Source organism: Nicotiana sylvestris, chromosome 6, assembly GCF_000393655.2.
Source record: "Nicotiana sylvestris chromosome 6, ASM39365v2, whole genome shotgun sequence".
Classification (NCBI taxonomy): Eukaryota; Viridiplantae; Streptophyta; class Magnoliopsida; order Solanales; family Solanaceae; genus Nicotiana; species Nicotiana sylvestris.
In genome coordinates this window covers 105,031,058-105,057,233 of record NC_091062.1, presented here as the reverse complement: position 1 = coordinate 105,057,233, position 26,176 = coordinate 105,031,058, and the positions used below count along the sequence as shown (strand labels likewise).

The following is a 26,176-nucleotide window of genomic DNA, read 5'->3' as shown; positions in this document are numbered from 1 at the left end:
TTAAATTACATCAGCAGGTTCATTGCTCAACTCACGACAACTTGTGAGCCCATTTTTAAGCTGCTGAAGAATAATGTTAAGGTCAAGTGGATTGATGAATGTCAAGAAGCATTTGATAATATTAAGAGGTACCTGTCAAATCCACCTGTGCTGGTCCCACCAGAGCCTGGAAGACCTTTAATTCTCTATTTGACAGTCTTGGATAATTCTTTTGGCTGTGTATTGGGTCAACATGACGTCACGGGAAAGAAGGAGCAAGAAATCTATTACCTCAGTAAGAAGTTCACTCCCTATGAGGTTAAGTACACTCTGCTTGAGAGGACATGTTGCGCCCTGACTTGGGTGGCGCAAAAGTTGAAGCATCATCTATCTTCCTACACTATTTACCTCATTTCTCGCATGGATCCTCTAAAGTATATCTTTCAGAAGCCTATGCCCACAAGAAGACTTGCAAAAAGGTAGATTTTACTTACAGAGTTTGACATCATCTATGTGACTCGGACCGCGATGAAAGCCCAAGCCTTGGCTGACCACTTGGCCGAGAATCCGGTGGATGATGAATATGAGCCACAGAAGACTTATTTTCCTGATGAAGAGGTCATGTGTGTTGACGAGGTTGACCATGATGAAAAGCCAGGTTGGAAACTCTTCTTTGATGGAGCTGCTAACATGAAAGGGGTCGGAATAGGGGCTGTACTTATCTCTGAAACAGGGCAACACTACCCTGTAACAGCCCAGCTTCGATTTTATTGCACCAACAACATGGTTGAGTACAAAGCATACATTCTGGGTTTAAGGTTAGCTATAGACATGGGAGTCCAAGAAATACTTGTTCTGGGAGATTCAGATTTGTTGGTTCACCAGATTCAAGGAGAATGAGAGACTCGAGATTTGAAGCTCATACCGTACCGACAGTGCCTGCATGATCTTTGTCAACAATTCAGGTCGGTTGAATTTGGACATATTCCCAGGATTCATAATGAGATTGTTGATGCCTTGGCTACTTTGGCGTCAATGTTACATCATCCGGACAAGGCTTATGTTTACCCCGTGCATATCCAAGTTTATGATCAACATGCTTATTGTAATGTGGTGGAAGAGGAAATCGATGGCGAACCTTGGTTCCACGATATCAATGAATACATCAGGTCGGGGGTATATCCAGTACACGCTACAAGTGACCAAAAGAGAACCATTCGACGTCTGGCTAGTGGATTTTTCTTGAGTGGAGGAATTTTGTACAAGAGGACTACGGATTTAGGACTGTTGAGGTGCATAGATGCTAAAGAAGCTTCAACTATCATGGCTGAAGTGCATTCTGGAGTTTACAGGCTGCATATGAACGGGTATGTCTTGGCAAATAAGATACTTTGAGCAGGTTATTATTGGCTCACCATGGAATGGGATTGTATCAGTTTTGTTCGCAAGTGTCATCAATGCCAGGTACATGGTGATTTGATTCATTCTCCCCTATCTGAGTTACACACAATGTCTGCACCTTGGCCCTTTGTTGCTTGGGGCATGGATGTTATTGGACCAATTGAGCCGATAGCGTCAAACGGGCACAGGTTTATTCTGGTGGCCATTGATTACTTTACCAAGTGGGTCGAAGCTGTAACTTTCAAGTCCGTGACCAAGAAGGTAGTGGTGGATTTCGTTCATTCAAATATCATTTGTCGGTTCGGAATTCCCAAGGTGATCATCACAGACAATGCTGCTAATCTCAACAGTCATTTGATGAAAGAGGTATGCCAACAGTTCAAGATCATGCATCGGAACTCCACTCCGTATCGCCCCAAGGCAAATGGAGCTATTGAGACTGCTAACAAGAACATAAAGAAGATACTTTGTAAGATGGTGCAAGGTTCTAGGCAATGGCATGAAAAGTTGCCTTTTGCCTTATTGGGTTATCGCACTACTGTCCGCACTTCAGTAGGTGCAGCTCCTTATTCACTGGTATATGGAACTGAGGCAGTTATACCTGCAGAAGTTGAGATTCCATCCCTTCGGATCATCGTGGAAGCCGAAATTGATGATGATGAGTGGGTCAAAACCCGGCTCGAGCAGTTGAGTTTGATTGACGAGAAATGATTGGCTGCAGTATGTCATGGTCAATTGTATCAGAAAAGAATGGCAAGAGCATACAACACAAAGGTGCGTCCTCGGAAATTCGAAGTGGGCCAGATGGTATTGAAACGCATCCTTCCTCATCAGGTGGAAGCCAAAGGCAAGTTCGCCCCAAACTGGCAGGGGCCATTCGTTGTGACAAGAGTGTTGCCCAATGGTACTTTGTATTTAACAAACATAGAAGGTAAATGTGTAGATATGGCTATCAATTTTGATGCAGTTAAGAGGTACTATGTATGATTTCTTTGCTTACCTTCAGTTGTATTTTGTACTTGGCATATTCAAAGTTGAAATGACAAAGGCATTTTGTTCCGCTACCCGACACTTTCATCCTTTGTTACCCCTTTTGAGCTTTATTTATTTTATTTCATGCCCCTCTTTTAGAATCAGTAGTACAAGTAGAGAAAAAAAAATGATGATGAATGAGTGAAAATAAGAAAAACGAGAAAAAGGAAAAAGAAAAGAAAAAAAAGAGGAAGAAAAGAAGGAAAAGGAAAAAAAGAAAAGAAAAATGGAAATAAAAACAAACAACTTTCTTTTGGAACTGCATTCGACCTGATTCCTTTTAAGAATACGTAGGCAACCTTACGGTTCGGTCCCATCAAAATAAAAATAAAAATTCCCCAGACCCAATGAAACTGGGGCAGAAGTTTGGGTCTTGAAAAGATATGATTCCAAAAGTTGTAATTTTAACCCCTTTTCATCTTAAATTAGTTTGAGCCTTCATGCCACCCTTTCTTTCTAACCCTGTCCAAAAGCCTACATTACGGTCCAAAGAAAGACCTTCTGATCAATCTTTGAGGATGTCAGGTCAAACGAGACAGAGGTATGATTTACATCATGGGTAACACTTTGATCATGGGCACAAAGGAAAATTGAATAAATGAGAGTCTTATTGGTGAAAACCCTCAGGGGCACCGTAAGGCGATGGTGAGCTGAGAGAAAATTTTAAAAAAGAGATTCTTATTGGTGAAAACCCTCGTGGGCACCATAAGGCGATGGCGAGTTGAGAGATGAACAAATGAGAGAGGCTTGTTGGTGAAAACCCTTTGGGGCACTACAAGTCGAATGAGGCTCATGACTTTACAGAGAATTTGGATCAGTGAAAGCCCGGTTTTGAAGTATGAAGACAGGACATGAACCGAAAATATGATTGGTTGGACGGATTAGGTTGATCAATCCGAAATGCATGTCATGATCATTGGAGCTGGCTACTTCCCTCAGATAAGTCTTCTTTTCTCATTCTTCTTCATATAGTCATCTGTGCTCAAAATTTTCCTTTGTTCCTTTTGTCAAAAATTATTTCACTTTGCTCTTTGAGTCTATCTTTATGGGTCTCTTTTGAGTCAGCCCTTGTTGAACAAGCAGGAAAGGATTTCAAAGCCTACTACCAGCTTCTAAATTGCACAAAGCGGAGTCCGGCTAGGCACATCACAATTGACTTGATTTAGAATAAGCAGTATGGTGATAACTGAGGTTCAGGCAATCAAGTGAATCTTAAATTTTGAGAAAATACAAGGATTCAACAACTTTCAAAATGAAAACACAATGCAACAAGTGAGTGTGAGAGATTCAGGTCATGTAGAGGTTTTGTGGTCCAGTTCTAATCAAGAGGTCAAACAACTTCTTGCTAGCCCAAAGCATCTAATCAGAATGAAGCATGGCAGTGGCGGAAGTAGACACTCAGCAAGGATGCCACAAACTAACCAGCACATTTTCAAACTAACAAGATTTTATTTGTCTGAAACAGGGGCAAGAAAATTTTTAAATCCACAGGGACCTCCTATGGAAAAGCATGGTTTAGGGAGCAAGAAATTCTATTCAGAATCCTCAAAGATGAGAGCATGGCTTAGGTAAGTTCGTTTTAAATTTTCAGGACCCTCCTAGACAATGGGATTTAGTTTTTAAATTCTCAGGACCCTCGTGGATAATGGGAATTAATTTAAAATTTTCAGGACCCTCCTGGATAATGGGATTTAGTTTTTAAAGTTTCAGGACCCTCCTGGATAATGGGATTTAATTTAAAATTTTCAGGACCCTCCTGGATAATGGAATTTAGTTTTTAAATTTTCAGGACCCTCCTAGATAATGGAATTTAGTTTTTAAAATTTTCAGGACCCTCCTGGATAATGGGATTTAGTTTTTAAAATTCTCAGGACCCTCTTGGATTATGGGATTTAAGTTTAAAAAGTTCTCAGGACCCTCCTGGATTATGAGATTTAAGTTTAAAAGTTCTCAGGACCCTCCTAGATAATGGGATTTAGTTTTTAAAATTTTCAGGACCCTCCTGGATAATGAAATTTAATTTTAAAAAGTTTTCAAGACCCTCCTGGATAATGGGATTTAATTTAAAATTTTTAGGACCCTCCTAGATAACGAGATTTAGTTTTTAAATTTTCAAAACCCTCCTGGATAATGGAATTTAGTTTTTAAATTTTTAGGACCCTCCTGGATAATGAGATTTAGTTTTTAAAATTTTCAGGACCCTCCTAGATAAGGAGATTTAGTTTTTAAAATTCTCAGGACCCTCCTGGATTATGGGATTTAAGTTTAAAAGTTCTCAGGACCCTCCTCGATAATGGGATTTAGCTTTTAAAATTTTCAGGACCCACCTGGATAATGGGATTTAATTTTAAAAAGTTTTCAAACCCTCCTGAATAATGGGATTTAATTTTAAAAGTTCTCAGGACCCTCCTGGATAATGGGATTTAGTTTTTAAAATTTTTAGGACCCTCCTGGATAATGGAATTTAATTTTAAAAGTTCTCAGGACCCTCCTGGATAATGGGATTTAGTTTTTAAATTTTCAGGACCCTCTTGGATAATGGGATTTAATTTTAAAAGTTCTCAGGACCCTCCTGGATTATGGGATTTAGTTTTTAATTTTTAGGACCCTCCTGGATAATGGGATTTAATTTAAAAGTTCTCAGGACCCTCCTGGATAATGGGATTTAGTTTTTAAATTTTCAGGACCCTCCTGGATAATGGGATTCAATTTAAAATTTTCAGGACTCTCCTGGATAATGGAATTTAGTTTTTAAATTTTCAGGACCCTCCTAGATAATGGGATTTAATTGTAAAAGTTCTAAGGACCTTCCTGGATAATGTGATTTAGTTTTAAATTCTCAGGGCCCTCCTGGATGATGGGATTTAGCTTTTAAATTCTTAGAGCTCTGTAGGTAACATGATCCGATTAACAATCACAAATATGCCCAGATCCCAAATTGGGGCAGAAAATTTCTTTTGTTTTGACTGTTTTGGCAATCAGGCGTCCACCTAGATAATGAGGGAACACAGTTTCAAGTTTTAGCATTCAGGCGCCCACCTGGATAACGAGGGAATATAATTCAAGTTTTAGGAATCAGGCGCCCACCTGGATAACGAGGGAATACAATTCAAGTTTCTGGTAATCAAGCACCCACCTGGATAACGAGGGAATACAATTTCGAGTTTTGATAATCAGGCACCCACCTGGAGAACGAGGGAATTCATTTTATACCAAAGTCAAGCTATTGGCAGGCGCCCAACTGGAGAACGAGGGAATTAATTTCAGAGTTACGTCAATTCACAAATTCAAGAAGCATCAGGAGCCCGCTTGAAGAACAGGGTCCATTTTTCAGTTGCATATTGAAGATCAAGTAGAGATTCAAGGAAGATTCCAGACAAGAAGTAGATAGGATCTTATATTTTTCTTTTACTTTTGCTGTAATTTTTCCTTCTATTTTTGATGTAATGGCTGGAACTGCGGACTGGAACCTCGACGGCACTCCTTTCGGTTCTCCACCTCGGTATACTCCATCGCTCTTCTCACTTCTGAACTACACGTGTCCTGATTCCTTTATAGCCAAGGATATGCAGGCAGCTCAAATACCAGAGCTCGGTCACAATCTTTATAGACATCTTTATTTTCTTTTGAATAAGCATCGGGTCATAAATCAATTACGTTGCTTATTGTTGTTTGCTCCGAAAACTCTTCGTATTTCCAAGCAAAGAGGGGCAGCTGTAAGCACGTAATTTTTGACCCGCGCAACTTTTAAAAGTAGTATTTTTAAAGAAATATTTACTTATTTTTTTAGGATATTTATTTGGATTTATTTCTATAGGCTTTTACTTTATTACAAATTTTAATTCTATTTTTAAGGCACAAAAACTATATATATATATATATAGTTTCATGTTTTATCTTATTTCTATTTAGTTTAGATTATTAAGATTTTTATAGCCATATATTTTGTTTTTACTATGATTTTTACTCTTGCTTTTAATTTATATAAAAATATATATATATATATATATATATATATATATATATATATATATATATATAGTTTCATATATTTACATAGTTTGGTTAATTAATTGAAATTAGTTTTAATTTTGAGTTGGTTATTTAATGGACTTTTAGAAATTAAAGAATTACAAATTTTTGGACCCAATTTCACACAAGAAAAAGGCCCAAATCTGGCAGCCCCAATGAACCGCCGGGTTAACCCATCTACCCGCCCCATTTTCCCAATTTAATCCTAGTCATTCATGTCTCTTCATCCAACGGTCCACATTAATCCCCACACCCATATAAAAGCTCATTATAACCCCAAAACCTAACCCTAGAGACTCTTCCAAACAGCGCCCCATCTCCCATTCTTCTGCCGCGCACCAACTCGCCCAAACTCGCCGGAAAATTCATTAAACCCGGCGAGTTCACCCACTAGTCCCCCCATGGTCGCGCTCTCTTCTCTTCTCCTTCTTCCACGTAGCAATGAAAACAAACTCAGGATATTTGCTAATAATTTCACCCAAATCGAATTCGCCTTCTCCCTCACGCGCTTTGGTTTTCTTGAGCAAATCTCGGATAAATGGGAGCGGTTGGATGTGAGTGAAAACGGATCTACGCCTTCTATTTTTCCGATTTTTGTTTTTATGAAGATTTTCGGGATTTTTTTAGTGTTCTTGGAAGTTATTTTGAGAGAGAATTTTTAAATTTCTTGGAGAAGAAGCTTCTAGGATCCCTATATAGAGGGAATTTTCGGACAAAAATTTGGGGGGCAGAGATTGAAAAAGAAAAACGAGGGTTGTTCTTTTGCTTGGTTTTTCCTTCTATTTTCTTTTCGATGTCATAGGGAACAAATTATTTAAAAAAAAAAGTTACTGATTCTTGTTCTCATTTTAAAAAGTCAAAAAACAAATAACACAAAAAATATAGTTCATTTTCTTCTCTTGAATGCCAAATTTTGATTTAAGCATGGAGTTTGATTGAACTCTGGTGGTGTTCGAATTTTGGAGTCGCCATTGTGTTTCGGATCGTGACCCGTGGTCTCTGTTCGAAGATCCTGCTGAATTTCTCTGTTCCAGATTAGCTCGATTTAAGGTTGTAACTGCTGAAATTTTGTTAATCGGAGATCTATATTTTAGGTTCGTCTCTATTCCTTTTGTTGCCAATTTCGTGTGAGTGGAGTATAATAAGAGCCTTGAGGATTAAAAAATGGATCTGAAATTCTAAAAATTATCTAGATAGCTCATAAGTATTGATGCTTGATTTTGGTTTAGATTCGTCTTTTCTGTGAATGTGAACGTCAATGCCTGAGAATTCATCTAATCTTGTGACTGGTTTGCTTTTCATCATCAGAGGTTGAAATTAGGATCTTACTTTTGGTTTTTATTTATGCTTGGAGGATATGCTTGATACTCTGTTCTTGTCAGTTTATATTAATTATTCAAGATTGCATTCTCATCATATCTAAGCATGTTTAACAATGAGATTGGAGTGGTTAAGTTGCGGAAATTTCCATGTTTTGCGTACCTATTGTCATATTTTGTTTCTTTATTGGAATCTAATCTGGGATAATTGCGAGATTTGTGACTACGAATGCCTTTGGGCTGTCCACATTTTAGTCATAACTTTGAATTCTTAAAATTCGCTACTACTACATGATTGTGGTTTTTAAAATTCTGCTATTCCAACTGGTGAGATACACCATATATTCTTGTCAAATACTTTATTTCTTAAACTTCCTTAGCCTCAGAAGACTTACTTTTCGCCCATAATGAGAGTAGTTGGCAGAATTTGCTTCAGTTTTGGCATCTTTTTTTTACTATTTGGTTTTCGTTTTTTTTCTTCTCTTCCCTTGATTTTGGAATATTTAGCTATTAAAGTCGATGTCCTCATTTTAGTTGTCATGTTTTGGGATTCTTGCTATGTTCAATTAGCTCTTCTATATCCAGTTAATTCAAATATTAAGGAATGTAATTAATAGCCACATATGGGTGTTTGCCTTGCTTTAGACATTCTTTTAATCACTTGCTATTTAGTTCACTCATATGATGGAGTGATTCTGTGTGCTTGATGATTTCCGAGATGTTGCAAAGAAAAGAAAAGTTAAGAATAAGAAGTAATTTGCTTGGATTAGGTCGTAGGGATCGGGACTTAAAGGTTTTTTTAAAAAAAATACGATTTGGGACGCTTGAGACAGATTGTTTGATAACTAGAAATTAAAATGATTCTAGATTAGATTGATTCCTGTTATTGCTTTCTTTATGTTTATTAATTTGCCCGCTAGGAGTATGTTAGACCGACCACATTTGGGTAGGCAAGCTTTAGGACTTTCGTTAATTTTGAGGCAAGAGGTCGTTCCCTTAGTTAAGTTTATCAGGGGAATGCCCAGAAGGACTTGCATATATTTTATTCCGGGGAATGCCCCGAAGTACTTGTATTTGGATACCTAAAGTAGAACTCGTAGTATTTTATTTTTATTTTTATTTCTTCTTTTATTAGGTGGGAACGACCTCGAGCCTCTTGTGTGTTTATTTTCCTGTTTCTGTGTTTTTACCTTAATTCGAATATCCTAAAAAGTCAATTTGATCATGTACGCAACGATGATTTTCACGGGACTTGGGGAGTGCCTAACACCTTCTCCCCGAGTCAAATGAACCCCCTTACCCGAATCTCTGGTGCAGATTTAGTTTTGGAGTCTCAAGTATTTTGAAAGGAAAATATATTTTTATAAAAACGGTGACCTGACACACCGAAATCAAATGTCAGGTGGCGACTCTAAGTTATTTCCTTTTGAACAAATTTTGTCTCTTTCTAATTGAAAATCCTTTTTAAGCCTTACAAATCCCTCTTTATTTATTTAAGAGGGTTAGTGATGTTTTGGTAAAAAAAAGGGGTGTGACAGGAATCATTATACTTCTGCACTTCTGCATTTCATATAGATATCATGTTCATAGGGAATTATTATACTTCTGCACTTTTACATTTCATATAGATATTATGTTCATATGGAATTATTATACTTCTGCATTTTTGCATTTCATATAGATACTATGTTTATAGGTTTCTGCACTTCTGCATTATATAGAGACCATGTCTATAGGTTTCTGCACTTCTATATTATATAGAGACCATGTCCATAAGTCATTTCTGAAATTCTGCATATCATATATGTGAGCATGTGATTTTTGCCTCTCATGAATTACTCCTACAGAATCCCCAAAATTAGGATTTTCTTTTTTTTTAATTGGGTTTTTAGGAATTAATTGCTCAATTTTCGTGTTTGTTTACATTTTGTGTGCATAATTAATTTTATTTAAATCATGAAAAATAGCAAAAATATCACGCATTGCATTTAGGATTTAATTTTACATTTTTAGATTAATTAGTAAATTAGTTTGTTTTATAAAATATGAAACTCACAAAAAAACAATAGTTCATTTTTGCATTTTAACTCTTTAATTTTGAATTTTATAGTTTTTCTTTAAATTTAGGATTTAATTAATTATTGGAAATACTATGATTAGTGATTAATCTAATTGGGTAGATTAATTTATTTTAAAAATTAATTTAGGATTTTATTTTTAATTTGAAAAGAAAGGATTTGAAATTGAAAAAGAAAAAGAATTGAAATAAAAGAAAAATCCGATTTTTAGGCTGTTACAATTGAGTTTGTCCCAGGCCCAAGTGTTAAACACCCATTACCCGTTCAAATTGCCCCACACCCGGCCCAGTCCAGTAAAACACCCGATCTGATTTCCTCCTTTACCGAAACGACTCCATCCCACTTAAAATGAATCTGGACCGTTGAGGTTTTTCTCATCCAATGGCTTGGAAGTGAGGTCGTTGGAGTATATATATGTCCAAACATCCCCCCTACCCCCGTCTCGTCTCTCATCTCACCCTCTCCAACCAGACCTGAACCCTAGTAGCCGCCCTTGAACGCCCACCGCCTGAAGGTGGCGGTGCCACTACCAACCACCCTGAAATTCACACCCCACAATCTCCTCCACCTCCACATCCCAAATCCCCAAACAACTCCTCTCAAATCCTTCCAGAACTCCTCGAATTTCAAATCAAAGATCGAAACCCTACCGCCGCCCTTGTTTTCTCCGGTGGCGACACCACCTCTGCTCAAACCCAAACTAACACCGGAAAACCTCCAGGGCTCTCTCGCTCCAAATCCCCGTGTGTTTTCCCTCGAATCACCCTATTTTTCGTCGAATCTTGAATTGGAGTTTGAAGTTTTAAAAGCCCAAAATTAGAATTTCTTGAATCTGTGGCATGCATGACCTTAGGCTCCCGAATTTTCGAGTTTTCAAGGGTTAATTTGACATAAAGCAGTGTTGGTCGTTTGTTCTTGGCAAAGAACAAGTGATTAAAATTGGGTGTGTTAAATCGAGATATCCAGTGTTGGTTTCAAGTTTAGTTGGTAAGTTTTCTTTATTTTTCTGTCCATTTTTGTTATTTCATCTCCTATTCCTCTTCTTTTCTTCTACTTTTCTTTAAATAGACTAGAAATTGGTCAAGGTTTTATTACAACCCATATCCACACGCGTTAGTTCATGCCATATATTAGTTAACATAAATCCAAGAAGGAATTACCTTTGAGATGATAAGAAGTTAATCCTATTGATCTTAAGTGATACAAGTGTGTGTAAGGGTGATTAACAAATATTAGAAGTTAAACGAATCAAGGATGTGGTAACTCGTATTTTCAGGTAAACCTAGAGGTTCTTAATGCACTCAACGTCATGTATTAAGGTGTTTGAATCATATAATATCCGTATCATAAGTCTTGAAGTCAAACGAGTTATGAAACAAAAGTCGACAAACGTTGTCGCAACTTAGGTTTATAATTTTACTTAAACATTAGGTTAAATGTTTCTAAGCTTTTCTCCTAATTTACAAGGAATTACGGGGTGATATACCCACCAAATTAAAGATCTACGAGTCTAGTTTCCAACTCATTAAACCATTTGTCAATACGATCTCGGAGTATAGAGATATTCATATTTTCGCAAGCCTGCGCAGATTGGCAGATGACAAGTAGGTGCATCACCTACTTGCCAAAATGATAGGACAAAATTAAAAGACCTAAGTCGGCCAAGAGAGGACTTTTAAGGGGTTATGAACTCAGTTATTTCATCCATATTTCAGACCCTCAAAACCAAAGTTAACCCCTGCAACTCCTCCCCAAAAATCCCACACAAACCCTAATCGATTTTCCCTCTCTTTCAAGTTCTATTTGAAGGTAAAACCTAGAGTTTGAAGAACCAAGGGAAGGGCTGAGTTATCCAACAAGTAAGGTAAGTTACTGCCATCTTTCATACATTTTTCTCTGCTGTGAATTCATGGTAATTCGTTCTATACATGTAAGAACTCACGGGACGGTGATCGGAAGCCGTGAGTTCGAGTTATTCACTTGTAGCGGACTGTTTTGTGGACTGTTTTGTGTTGCTATTGGGCTGCCTGTTTTACTACTATTTTGTGGAGTTTTGGAGGTGGAAGGGTGTGGAGGAACACCATATATATGTAGGGTTGTGGGCTGATACTGATTCGTAACATTTACGGGTTGTTTGACACGACTACGGTGGTCGTCGTATGTATGATGTAATTAGGTTGTGCATGGACTATTGTGGGAGGCTCAATATGTTTATTATTGATGCTGTTTGGGCTGTTTGGTGATTGTTTTGAATGGTGTGAATTCATATATATAGGGGAGGTGCTGTCCGTTTCAACGTAAAATAGGTTGTGGTCGATACATAATAGTTATGACGCTTAAATGATAACGATAGTATCGTTTCTCTTATTGTAGACTAAGGAGTTGTGACAATTGCATAGCTTGTGATTGGGGCAGTATATACAAGGTATGTGAGGCTATCCCTTTTCTTCTTTTGCACGACTCCGATTGTACATAATGTAATGAACGAGCTTCCAAAGATACTCTACTCTTAGAAGCTAGCAGTACTTACATTGCTTTCCCTCTTATGGAACGATTGATGTTAATGTTGCTTCTCTTATTCTTATGTTATCAATGTTGTTGGTACTTCCTGATTCTTATAAGGTTCGTAATGAAGAGTTGGTCCTAATAACGTGTACAGAGGATACCGACCTTACGTCACTCCGAAAGGTTTAGAATGTGATTCCATGAGTCGAGCATGCATTATATATATGTATCTATTTTACTCTACCGAGCCGCGCTATAGTCGGCCGGATATGGCACATATTGTGCAACCACTGATCAGTTGGGTTTTACCGAGCTCCATGTGGCCGGGTACGATTCTACCGAGCCTTATGGCGGCCGGGTATATTTTTACCAAGCCTATTATGGCTGGGTATGATATGATGATGATGATGCCCACAGATGCATATGTTTTAAAATTTTATGTATCCATACATATGTATCATGCATTTCATGTCAGTAGCCCTCAGAGGTACTCAGATGTTCCAGGTTGTATATTCTCTATCCCTGCTTACATTACTGTTCGTATTTATGGTTCCCTGCCTTACATACTCGGTACTTTATTCGTACTGACGTCCTTTTGTTTGTGGATGCTGCATGTCATGCTGCAGGCCCTAATAGACAGGCAGGTGCAACTCCCCCGCCACAGTAGGTTGTCCAGTTCAGCAGTGATTCGCGAGATCCCTTCTTCGGACTTGTCGTAGTCTTGGTATGCATTTTTGTTATAGACATTATGGGTATGTCGGGGCCCTGTTCCGGCTATGTTGTAGCACTTATGTTCATTTAGAGGCTCACATACAAGTGTCGACTCATGTATAGTTTGGTATGCTTTGTCGGCTGGTTTTTGTTGTATAGTCTTTCATGGTAGCGTGGTAGCTCATACCTTATATGTAGTTTCTTGATTGTCTGGTCATCCCCTGCTATGTATGTTCATGCCGTCATATTTTATTGCTGGTTGTCCATGATCCAGGTCTACCATTTATATTGATCTCGTCAGCCCTAAAAGATAATAATGAAGGTTAGATGAAATGTACGTTGGTGCTCGGCAAGTATGGTCGGGTGCTAGTCATGGCCCTCCAGTTTGGGTCGTGACAAACTTGGTATCAGAGCAAGTCTGTCCTAGGGATTGTCTATGAGCCATGTCTAGTAGAGTCTTGATTATGGATGTGTAGCGCGCCACATTTATAATCAGGAGGCTACATGACATCTAGGGTTGTTACCTTCTTCCTGAATCTAGATCGTGCGTAGAGTTGAGTCGTAAGTGTTTGTCTCTAATATTCACCTTATTTTCTTTCAGCGATGCCTTCGACTAGGAAGCAAATAATTAGTAGACGGCTTGATATAGCTGCAAGAGAGGGTACCGGTAAGGTGCCCCAAGCCAGAGCAGGCCAAAGTGAGGCTCAGAGTGAGATGCCGTCTCATACCTCATCTACCCCGTCTCCTCCAAACGATATTAGGAGGCACCCAGCACCTCCAGTTCCTCCATCTGGCACTACATACTAGGATATGTGGAGTGCTTTGCAGTTATTGACTAGCTTGGTAGTTGCTCAGGCTCAGAGGCAGAATACAGGTGCTGTTGATAAACCAGTTAGTACGAGAGTTTATGATTTTATTAATTTAGACCCTCCAGTGTTTACCGGATCAGACCCCAAGGAGGACCCACAGACTTTTATTGACCAGGTTCATCGTACACTTCGGGTTATGCATGTTAGTGATACAGAGGCAGTAGAGTTGGCTTCTTATCGGCTACGGGATTTAGCGGTTCTCTGGTATGATAGTTGGGAGAGATCCAGGGGTCCGAACCCTCCTCCAGCTGTGTGGAAGGAATTTTCTGAGGCCTTTCTTCGTCACTACTTGCCAGTTGAGATACGACGAGCTAGAGCTGATAAGTTCTTGAACCTTAGACAAGGTAATATGAGTGTGCGAGAGTACAGTATGCAGTTTGATTCTTTGGCAAGGTATGCTCCCCATATGGTGGCCGAGATGAGTGATAGGGTGCATATGTTCGTGAATGGGTTGGGACCACATCTGATAAATGAGTGTACGACAGCCTCCTTGGTGGAGGGCATGGATATTTCCCGTATTCAAGCTTATGCCCAGACCCTAGAGGATCGTAAGCGCCAGCAGAGGGCAGTTAGGGAGCAGGATAGGGGCCAGCATAAGAGGGCGAGATTTGCAGGGTATTCTGATGACTTCAGAGGCCGCATCAGGCCACAGTTTTCGAGGAGTTCGGCGCCACCTGTAGCTAGTGCTCCTCCACAGTTTCAGAGGCCTCGATATGATCGATCCTATTCTGGTCCAGGTCAGAGTTCGCGGGCATCTGGCTCGCAACATCACAGGGATACTAGTCAGATGAGACCCCCAACACCACATTGTGATCAGTGCGGCAAGGCCCACTTTGGACTGTGTCGTCGAGGTTCTGATGCATGCTATTCGTGCGGGCAGCCTGGCCATATGATGCGGGATTGTCCTAATAGAGGAGGTGATGGTATGGCTCAGCCGACTGGATCTGTGTCTGGTTCTTCCTCATCAGTTCGACCTCCAGCACGGGGTTTTCAGCAGTCGACAGGTCGTGGTAGGGGTAGAGGTGCAGTGCCGAGTTCGAGTGGTGCTCAAAATCGAACCTATGCTCTAGTAGGTCGACAGGATCTCGAGTCGTCTCCAGATGTTGTTACAGGTATTATATCTGTGTTTTCTTATGATGTATATGCGTTGATTGATCCGGGATCTACATTATCATATGTTACACCCTTTGTGGCTAATAAGTTTGGCATTGAACCTGAATTGATAAGTAAACCCCTTGCGGTATCTACTCCGATAGGAGATTCTGTGATTGCTAGAAGGGTATATAGAGGTTGCACTGTGATGATTTGTAGTCGTCAAACCTCGGAAAATTTATTTGAGTTAGAAATGGTTGATTTTGATGTGATAATGGGAATGGACTGGTTGGCCTCATGCTATGCAAATGTTGACTGTCGTACGAAGATGGTTAGGTTTCAATTTCCTGGTGAACCCATCATTGAATGGAAAGGGAATATTGCTACACCAAAAGGTAGGTTTATTTCCTATCTTAAGGCAAGGAAAATGATCTCAAAAGGTTACATTTATCATTTCGTTCGCGTTAGGGATGCGGAGGCGAAACCGCCTACTTTACAATCAATCCCTGTGGTCAACGAATTCCCAGATGTTTTCCCAGATGAACTCCCAGGCCTTCCTCCTGAAAGGGAGATTGAGTTTAGCATTGATGTGTTGCCTGACACTCAACCGATCTCTATTCCTCCATACAGAATGGCCCCGGCAGAGTTGCGAGAGTTGAAGGTGCAGTTGAAGGACTTGCTGGATAAGGGCTTTATTAGGCCTAGCACTTCACCTTGGGGTGCACCAGTCCTATTCGTGCGGAAGAAAGACGGGTCGTTACGGATGTGTATCGACTATCGACAGTTGAATAAGTCTACTATAAAGAACAAGTATCCACTTCCAAGAATTGATGACCTGTTTGACCAACTCCAGGGTGCCAAGTATTTCTCCAAGATTGATTTACGTTCAGGGTATCATCAGGTGAGGGTTAAGGAGAAGGATATTCCAAAGACGGCCTTCCGGACAAGATACGGGCACTTTGAGTTCTTGGTGATGTCGTTCGGGCTAACAAATGCCCCAGCAGCTTTTATGGATCTCATGAATACTATATTTAGGCCCTATCTTGATGTGTTCGTGATTGTATTCATTGATGACATTCTAGTATATTCTCGTTCGGAGGCGGAACATGCGGGCCACTTGCGGATAGTATTACAGATGCTTCAGGATCGTAAGTTATATGCTAAGCTCTCCAAATGTGAATTTTGGCTGAACTCAGTAGCGTTCCTTGGCCATGTGATAACTGACGGGGGTATTAGTGTCGACACTCAGAAGATCGATGCAGTAAAGAATTGGCCGAGACCTACAACACCATCAGAAGTCCGCAGCTTCCTAGGGCGAGCAGGATATTATAGGCGGTTTGTGGAAGGGTTTTCCTCTATATCATCACCATTGACTAAGTTAACACAGAAAGCTACCAAGTTCCAGTGGTCTGACACTTGTGAACGTAGTTTTTAGGAGCTGAAGAATCGATTGACATCCGCACCAGTGCTCACTCTTCCTGAAGGAACAGAAGGTTATGTGGTATATTGTGATGCCTCAGGTATAGGTTTGGGGTGCGTATTGATGCAGCGTGGGAAGGTGATTGCTTATGCATCAAGACAATTGAAGAAGCATGAAAAGAATTATCCAACCCATGATTTGGAATTGGCTGCAGTAATATATGCTTTGAAGATATGGCGGCACTACTTATACGGCGTCCATGTTGACATCTACACAGATCACAAGAGTTTACAATACATCTTCAAGCAGAAAGAGTTGAATTTGAGGCAGCGTAGGTGGCTTGAATTATTGAAAGACTACGACGTCGAGATATTGTATCATCCCGGTAAAGCCAATGTTGTGGCAGACGCTCTCAGCCGTAAATCAATGGGAAGCTTAGTACATATTGAGGCAGGTAGATGGGGGTTGACTAAAGAGCTTCATCAGCTAGCCAATATGAGAATCAGATTGTTAGACTCTGATGACGGAGGTGTTACTGTACAGAATACATCAGAATCATCTTTGGTAGCCGAGGTAAAAGCACGACAATATGAAGATCCTATCTTAGTACGATTAAGAGAGAGCATTCAGCAGTGTAAAAGTATGGCTTTTGAGATCGGAAGAGATGGGGCACTGAGATACCAGGGCCGATTATGTGTGCCTAATGTGGCAGGGTTGCGAGAGAAGATTATGAATGAGATTCATCAATCCCGATATTCCATCCATCCCGGCTCGACAAAGATGTATCATGATGTCAAGGAGCAGTATTGGTGGGATAACATGAAGAAGTCTATTGCAGAATTTGTAGCCCAGTGTCCCAATTGTCAACAAGTAAAGATAGAACATCAGAAACCCGGTGGATTGCTTCAGAATATAGAGATTCCGACCTGGAAATGGGAGGTGATTAATATGGACTTCATTATTGGATTACCTCGCTCTTATCATAAGTTTGACTCCATCTGGGTGATAATTGATCGACTTACAAAATGTGCCCATTTTCTGCCAGTTAAGACAACTTACACGGCTGAAGATTATGCGAAGTTGTATATCAAGGAGATTGTTAGGCTTCATGGTGTGCCGGTATCTATTATATCAGACCGAGGAGCTCAATTTACAGCTAACTTTTGGAGGTCTTTTCAGAAGGGTTTAGGCACACAAGTGAATCTCAGCACTGCATTTCATCCGCAGACTGACGGACAGGCTGAACGTACCATTCAGACACTGGAAGATATGCTACGAGCATGTGTTCTAGATTTTAAGGGAAATTGGGATGACCATCTTCCACTCATAGAATTCGCCTACAATAATAGCTACCATTCCAGTATTAAAATGGCCCCATACGAGGCACTATATGGGAGAAGATATAGATCACCAGTTGGATGGTTCGAAGTCGGTGAAACAGAATTATATGGGCCAGATTTGATTCACTAAGCATTGAGAAGGTGAAAGTGATACAAGAGCAATTGAGGACGGCACAAAGCAGGCAAAAATCTTATTCTGATGTCCGACGTCATGATCTGGAGTTTGAGGTTGGTGATTGGGTTTTCCTGAGGATCTCACCAATGAAGGGTATTATGCGTTTTGGGAAGAAAGGTAAGCTGAGTCCAAGGTATATCGGGCCGTATAAAATTCTTCAACGAATTGGACAGGTTGCTTATGAGTTAGAATTGCCATCCGAATTGGAATTTGTCCACCCGGTATTCCATGTATCTATGTTGAGGAAATGTATTGGAGACCCTTCTCGAGTCGTCCCTATCAAAGATGTACAGGTTATAGAGGACCTATCATATGAAGAGGTGCCATTGGCTAAATTAGATCGACAAGTTCGCAAGCTGAGAACAAAAGATGTAGCTTCCATCAAAGTATTGTGGAGGAACAAGAATATGGAAGAAATAACATGGGAAGCAGAAGAGGAGATGAAGTCTAAATACCCGTACCTATTCCAGAATGAAGATAACAAGGATGCTGGTGGAACACATGATACATTGGAAGGTGAAATGGCTCTATGAGGTAAGCAATAACTTGAGAATACTCTTCCTTAATACAAAATGGCGATATGCAGATAATGTACATGTCCATAATGCTTTGCATACTCTTGTAAGGCCATACGTTGAGTTAACCGCTTGCAAGTTGTCCTCTATTTATAGGAGAAACTTGATCGGAATCCACGATGGTTTAAACTCCCCATGAACCCTTACATTCGAGGACGAATGTTCCAAAGGGGGAAGGGTGTTACAACCCATATCCACACACGTTAGTTCATGCCATATATTAGTTAACATAAATCCAAGAAGGAATTACCTTTGAGATGATAAGAAGTTAATCCTATTGGTCTTAAGTGATACAAGGGTGTATAAGGGTGATTAACAAGTATTAGAAGTTAAACGAATCAAGGATGTGGTAACTCGTATTTTCAGGTAAACCTAGAGGTTCTTAATACACTCAAGGTCATGTATTAAGGTGTTTGAATCATATAATATCCGTATCATAAGTCTTGAAGTCAAACGAGTTATGAAACAAAAGTCGACAAACGTTGTCGCAACTTAGGTTCATAATTTTACTTAAATATTAGGTTAAATGTTTCTAAGCTTTTCTCCTAATTTACAAGGAATTACGAGGTGATCTACCCACCAAATTAAATATCTACGAGTCTAGTTTCCAATTCATTAAACCATTTGTCAATACGATCTAGGAGTATAGAGATATTCATATTTTTGCAAGCCTGCGCAGATTGGTAGATGACAAGTAGGTGCATCACCTACTTGGCAAAATGATAGGACAAAATTAAAAGACCTAAGTCAGCTAAGAGAGGACTTTTAAGGGGTTATGAACTTAGTTATTTCATCCATATTTCAGACCCTCAAAACCAAAATTAACCCCTGCAACTCCTTCCCAAAAATCCCACACAAACCCTAATCGATTTTCCCTCTCTTTGAAGTTCTATTTGAAGGTAAAACCTAGAGTTTGAAGAACCAAGGGAAGGGCTGAGTTATCCAACAAGTAAGGTAAGTTATTGCCATATTTTATACATTTTTCTCTGCTGTGAATTCATGGTAATTCGTTCTATACATGTAAGAACTCACGGGACGGTGATCGGAAGCCGTGAGTTCGAGTTATTCACTTGTAGCGGACTGTTTTGTGTTGCTATTGGGCTGCGTGTTTTACTACTATTTTGTGGAGTTTTGGAGGTGGAAGTGTGTGGAGGAACACCATATATATGTAGGGTTGTGGTCTGATAGTGATTAGTAACATTTTCGGGTCGTTTGACACGACTACGGTGGTCGTCGTATGTATGATGTAATTAGGTTGTGCGTGGACTGTTTTGGGAGGCTCAATATGTTTATTATTGATGTTGTTTGGGCTGTTTGGTGATTGTTTTGAATGGTTTGAAGTCATATATATAGGGGAGGTGCTGTCCATTTCAACGTAAAATAGGTTGTGGTCGATACATAATAGTTATGACGCTTAAATGATCACGATAGTATCGTTTCTCTTATTGTAGACTAAGGAGTTGTGACAATTACATAGCTTGTGATTGGGGAAGTATATACAAGGTATGTGAGTCTATCTCTTTTCTTTTTTTGCGCGACTCCGATTGTACATAATGTAATGAACGAGCTTCCAAAGATACTCTACTCTTAGAAGCTAGCAATACTTACATTGCTTTCCCTCTTATGGAATGATTGATGTTAATGTTGCTTCTCTTATTCTTATGTTATCAATGTTGTTGGTACTTCCTGACTCTTATAAGGTTCGTAATGAAGAGTTGGTCCTAATAACGTGTACAAAGGATACCGACCTTACGTCACTCCGAAAGGTTTAGAATGTGATTCCATGAGTCGAGCATGCATTATATATATGTATCTATTTTACTATATCGAGCCACGCTGTAGTCGGCCGGGTACGGCACATATTGTGCAACCACTGATCAGTTGGGTTTTACCGAGCTCCACGTGGCTGGGTACGATTCTACCAAGCCTTATGGCGGCCGGGTACATTTTTACCAAGCCTATTATGGCTGGGTATGATATGATGATGATGATGCCCACAGAGGCGTATGTTTTTAAAGTTTATGTATCCATACATATGTATCATGCATTTCATGTCAGTAGCCCTCAGAGGTACTCAAATATTCCAGGTTGTATATTCTCTATCCCTGCTTACATTATTGTTCGTATTTATGGTTCCCTACCTTACATACTCAGTACTTTATTCGTACTGACGCCCTTTTGTTTGTGGATGCTGCATGTCGTGCTGCAGGCCCTAATAGACAGGCAGGTGCAGCTCCCCCACCACAGTAGGTTGTCCAGTTCAGCAGTGATTGGCGAGATCCCTTCTTCGGACTTGCCGTGGTCTTGGTATGCATTTTTGTTATAGACATTATAGGTATGTCGGGACCCTGTTCCGACTATGTTGCAACACTTATGTTCATTTAGAGGCTCATAGACAAGTGTCGACTCATGTATAGTTTGGTATGCCTTGTCGGCTGGTTTTTGTTGTATAGTCTTTCATGGTAGCATGGTAGCTCGTACCTTATATGTAGTTTCTTGATTGTCTGGTCATCCCCTTCTATGTATGTTCATGCCATCATATTTTATTGTTGGTTGTCCATGATCCAGGTCTACCATTTATATTGATATCGTCAACCCTAAAAGATACAAAAAAGGTTAGATAAAATGTACGTTGGTGCTCGGCAAGTATGGTCGGGTGCTAGTCATGGCCCTCCAGTTTGGGTGGTGACAGGTTTGAACCTAGATTTTCCCTTCTCGATTGGTTCATGCTCGTACTTGTTCCGTTTGCTTTCTCAGTTTTTCCTTTCAAATTTTTGAATGTTGTTTTCTGATTTTGTTTAGATTATTCACTTGCCATGCTTATTTGTTATTTATGACATTTAAGTTTTCTGATTTTTCTAGTCGTATAATTAGTTTAATCAGATGTTGTTATTTCTAACTCATTGTTTAGTTTAAAGGAAATCAGTCATTTAGTTTAGATTTTGGTTTTGAAATCACTTAATTGGTTTCTTCTACTTCTCATGAATTACCAAATGGATTTCTCATTGGTTTTGGGCCTTGGGGTCATTTCTGACTCATTTTTAAAGAAAGCCCGTTCGTCGTGGTTTGAGTCTTGGGTCAGACTTGACCCATGTGGCATGCTGAAGTAATTGGAAGGAGTTTAAAGGGTAGTTTAGGAATTTAGTTAAGGGGAATTTTGCTGAAACTGCCTGAGAAGCTTCCTAGAAGCTGCATGATATACTTACTTGACCAACAAGTCAGTAAATGAAGGACTAAGCAGCAAAAAGGAAAATTAGAAAAAGGACTAAAATGAAAAAACTGAATCCTTAAGGCTGCCCTAGTAACTTGCCTATAAAGGCATAGTTACTTGGGGTTCCATGGAGATTTTTTTTAGATTTCGAGAGGGGAAAAAATTCTGAAAACAACTAAACGACTGAAACGTTTTTGTAGAAAACACTGTTTCATTGGGCTTTAGTTTTGAAATTTGAAATCCTCTTCTTTCTGAATCGATTTCTTGATCATTTGAACTTAGAAATGGTTTGAGACTTAGTCATTGAGGTTGGTTTAGAGGTCTGTTGGTTAGACTGTGCATTTGAAACTGATTTCTGGGCTACAATACTTCATTTTCTGGGTTTGAAATTGCTTTACGGGTTTGCTCTTTGTTACTGGACCTGCTGCTGATTCCCTGTTGTTTCTTGCTGATTCTTCACCCTTTTATTTTGTCTTTTGTTCATCACCAGGTATTTCCTCAAACCATTGTCAACGAGTGACTAAGAACATGTATTCCGAATCGAGGCCTGATTGAATGAAAGCTGTTTTGGATTTCACTACATTCATTTCCTCTATTTCGTTAATGCTCTGTAATTGGTCCTAAACCACACATGTTGTCTTAGTTATATCATACCTTTAATGTGCTATACAAGTGAATATGTGCTCTTAAGAGTTTTGGGTGTTAATTAATTCTCTAGATTTTGTTACTTTTGGTATTGAAAAGTTAGTTAGCTTAAAATCTTGTGTTATGTTTGTAAGTTTAGTTAAGTGTGAATATTCGTTAATCTAAAGTCCAGCATGCATCCTCGGTAGTAATTCAAGTTTTCCTGATGTATTAGTTGTTGGGTAGTGATGAGATTCATCAGCTTGTGTTAAGTGCAGGGGTTTGTCTTGCTTTAGCGTAGACTCGATCTTGAGTCCGAAACCATCAGTTTTGTTCGCTGCAGTGTTGGGTTTCTAGAGCCTTGAATTCTGAAGTCACTTGCAGGGGAATAAGGCATGTTGTTGTTGTCTGGGCTCGTTTTTTAGCCCAGCAGGGCATTCTTTAGCTACTGGATTGTCTTGGTAGCAGATTTGACTCAAGGATGCATGAAAGATAAAATTAAAAATTTAGCTAGTTGATTTGTGTTAAATGGTTAAAATTCAGAAGTAAAAATGTCAGTTCAACTTCACGTTTCATATAGTTCTTGATTAGTTGGTATTTAATTCATTTTGTACAATTGTTGGTTCTAAAGTTCGGGCTTAAAGCAGGCCCAATTAATGGACATTTAATCCCCGATTCAATAGCATGTTTAGTGTCCTTGGACGTCCATTCCTCACTGAGAATTGGGCTTATTTGGGCCCAAGCCTGAAGGCATTTTGAATGGGTTCATGTAGTTGCTATTTGCTTGAGCAATTTTTCTTTAAGATTAATTAGTTTAAATACTATGCCTATCAGTTAACAAGTAAGGCCGAATTTTTTTTAGTTAAAAATAATTAGAATTCTATTAAGCCTTTCTCAATTATTTAGACTCCTAAAATCGGGTTTGAGGTGTGTTGTGCCAAATAAAATCTCAAAATGCACAACCCTCATTTCATTTAATTTTAATCCTTAGAATTTGAGGCGTGCTATTTAGCAAATTTTCATGGCCCTCGCAAAGTTAACAATGCTAGCTGCTTTAGCCGCGTGATTTTAATAACATTACCTTCCTAAACTCGGGTGTGCGTTTTATGTGACCCAAATCCAAATCTCAACAATGTTAAATAAAATGTGTCGTAGATCGCGGGTGCATTTCATGTGGCGTGGTTCAAAGACGTGTTTTAGATAACGTTGAATCTTTCTAATTAATTAAAAGTGGTTAATAATTTAAAATTATACCATAGGCTAAAACATGTTTTAAAATCAGATAATAGGCTAATTATGATAGTTTAAGCGACCGTGCTAGAACCACGGAATCCGGGGGTGCCTAACACCTTCCCTCGGGTTAACAGAATTCCTTATTCAGAATTTCTGGTTCGCAGACTTCAAAAGGAAAGTCGAATTTTCCTCGATTTGGGATTTAAAAAAATAAACCGGTGAGTTGGGACACCAAATAAACTATCCTAAGTGGCGACTCTGAATAAAAATAAATAAATAATCCAATTTTGAATAATGTCACTTAAATTGGAAAAACTCTCTTGTACTACCTTTGGGTAGTGTAAAAAGGAGGTGTGACAATATAGATAATATGCCTATAGGACTTCCTGCAATTTGCATGTGCATCTGTCATTAGGCAAACCTGTTTATAGGAGTTAAATAACTAACTGCATATAGATAACTTGCCTATAGGATTTCTGCATATCAATAACAATGTTTTTAAAGTCAACAACGCCTAGAAAGCATGCCTATAGGAATTAACAACCTAGTATGAAACGTTTTCGTTCACCTATAAGTCTAAAATCGGCAATATCATTGTCCAACTTCTGCAGAATCTTTTGTCAAAACTTGTCTTCCCTGAATAACTGACGGCCTCTTCTAAAATCAGTACACTTCATCTTTTCTGAAACCAGTAGATATCATGCCTATAGTTTTCGTCTAACGCTTAGGCAAGCCTTAGGATAAAAAGTTATGACTGCACCAGTTTTTTTTGTTAATTACAACCAGAGGGCAGGTCTAATTCGAACTTCTTATCTGAAAATATGTGATAAATCAGCCTACTTTCCCCTTTTAAGTTTTAATCAGACCCTAATCAGCACATGCAAGACATGCTAAACTAGATGCTTTTCTTTGATTTAAGGAGGCCTGTTTGAGCAGTATCTGCTTATGTGCTTGCCCCATACTTGTTATACGTGCTTTTATTTGTCGCCTTAGTATTTTTACCTTTTGAAACCATAAATAAGCCAACTTTTCCACCATTATAGGATTAGTAGTCCCAAGCACCTCCGGGGCTGATAGGATTGGGGCGGGTAATAGCATGCAATAAGTAAACGAGACTATTCCACGCTTTAACACCTTAACGGGGTGGGAAAGGGTAGATATGGATGTGATGACCACGCGATAATGTCACGTGTAACCCCTCGTCGAGGAGCGATTACTGGACATTGTGTGGGGTGATCCATATTATTTATAAACCTAGGACCCCCTTCCCTTTACTTGTTTATTTTGTTGTTTACCTTCCAAATTTTTAAACCGTTTCTCTCAAATTTCAGCTTGCCTTTTACTTCTTTTAATTTTATCTATTTGCAACCATTTTGTGAAAACCCCCTCATATTTGAAACTCTTATTTGCGTACTTAAAGTCACAATTATAGTATGGCCGGGAACCACATTAGTGGATCCTGAGGGGTGCCTAACACCTTCCCTTCGGGATAATTTCAAGCCCTTACCCGATCTCTGGTTTTCCTAAATCAAACTCTTCTTAGTGTCCTAATGCACTTTAATCATTAGGTGGCGACTCTTCTCTTTTAATACCTATTAAAAGAGTTGTCAATGTCATAAACACTATTTTGCGAGGAAAAAAGGGGGCGCGACAATGCCCTCGACCCACTCCTTGAGTCGAGGGACTGCATTCGGGACCCGAGCGATAACTGCACCACCACAAAGCACAGATAAGAAGGAAGGAGAAAAGTGTCAAATAAAATTTTGAAAATGAAATTCTACTTACGTGATATATTCCACTTCTCGATGAACAACATGCACTCAGCTGGGATCAAGTCCGAAGTCCTCACTCGGACAAAACGGCCTAGCCAGCCTCTATCTCATTCTTCATTAATACTCGAGAATGGGGCTTTACTAGCCCGACACGCGAGCTTGATCAGTCCCTTCCGGAAGATTTGGGGACTGTATAAGCACATGAGGTGGTTGATGGTGAACGAGCATCCATTGATCTTGCTCACAAAGAACCAAAGAAGGATCACTATCCTCCAGAATGAAGGGTGAATTTAATCGAGGCATACCTCATATCTTTTGCAGAAGTCGATGATGACCGGATCCAATGGGCCCACTATAAAGGGATAGTGTCCCTCGACGTGGGTGGTGATATCTTCATCGAGTCTGGGAACCACCACATGCTTGTCAACCGAATTGCAATCTATTTTTACCGTGGGAAGGAATTCTTCAGTGATCAAGCATATGTATCTCGAGACTTCCTCACATCGACCTTGTACGGGGGAAGGTTTTTCAAACTTGAAATCGGCGGTTACCGAGCATCCTCCAGGGATGAACATTTTCAATGGGGGTTCCAATATTGGTTCCTCAACATTAGTATGCAAATCTCCTCGGTAGCCGGCCACGAGGTAGAAGGAGTTTATTTTTAGGGAACTGTTTTTGAAGTCTTCGCAATTTTCTTTGGAAATAGAGGGAAAATGAGGAAAAAGAGGAAGTTAAAGGAGTACACTTGATGGTTTGGGATGAAGACGAATAAAAGTTCTTACAAAGGATCTCAAAAAACCAGATATAA

The 26,176-nt window shown here is 39.4% G+C and overlaps 1 protein-coding gene across 1 annotated transcript; it reads left to right on the top strand.

Moving 5' to 3' along the window:
• The first annotated feature begins 507 nt into the window (after window positions 1-507).
• On the top strand, window positions 508-1,374 carry LOC138871060 (uncharacterized). Its single transcript, XM_070148911.1, has 2 exons — window positions 508-797; window positions 945-1,374. Exons 1-2 carry the CDS (start codon window positions 508-510, stop codon window positions 1,372-1,374), a joined length of 720 nt encoding a protein of 239 aa, XP_070005012.1.
• The last annotated feature ends 24,802 nt before the right edge of the window (window positions 1,375-26,176 follow it).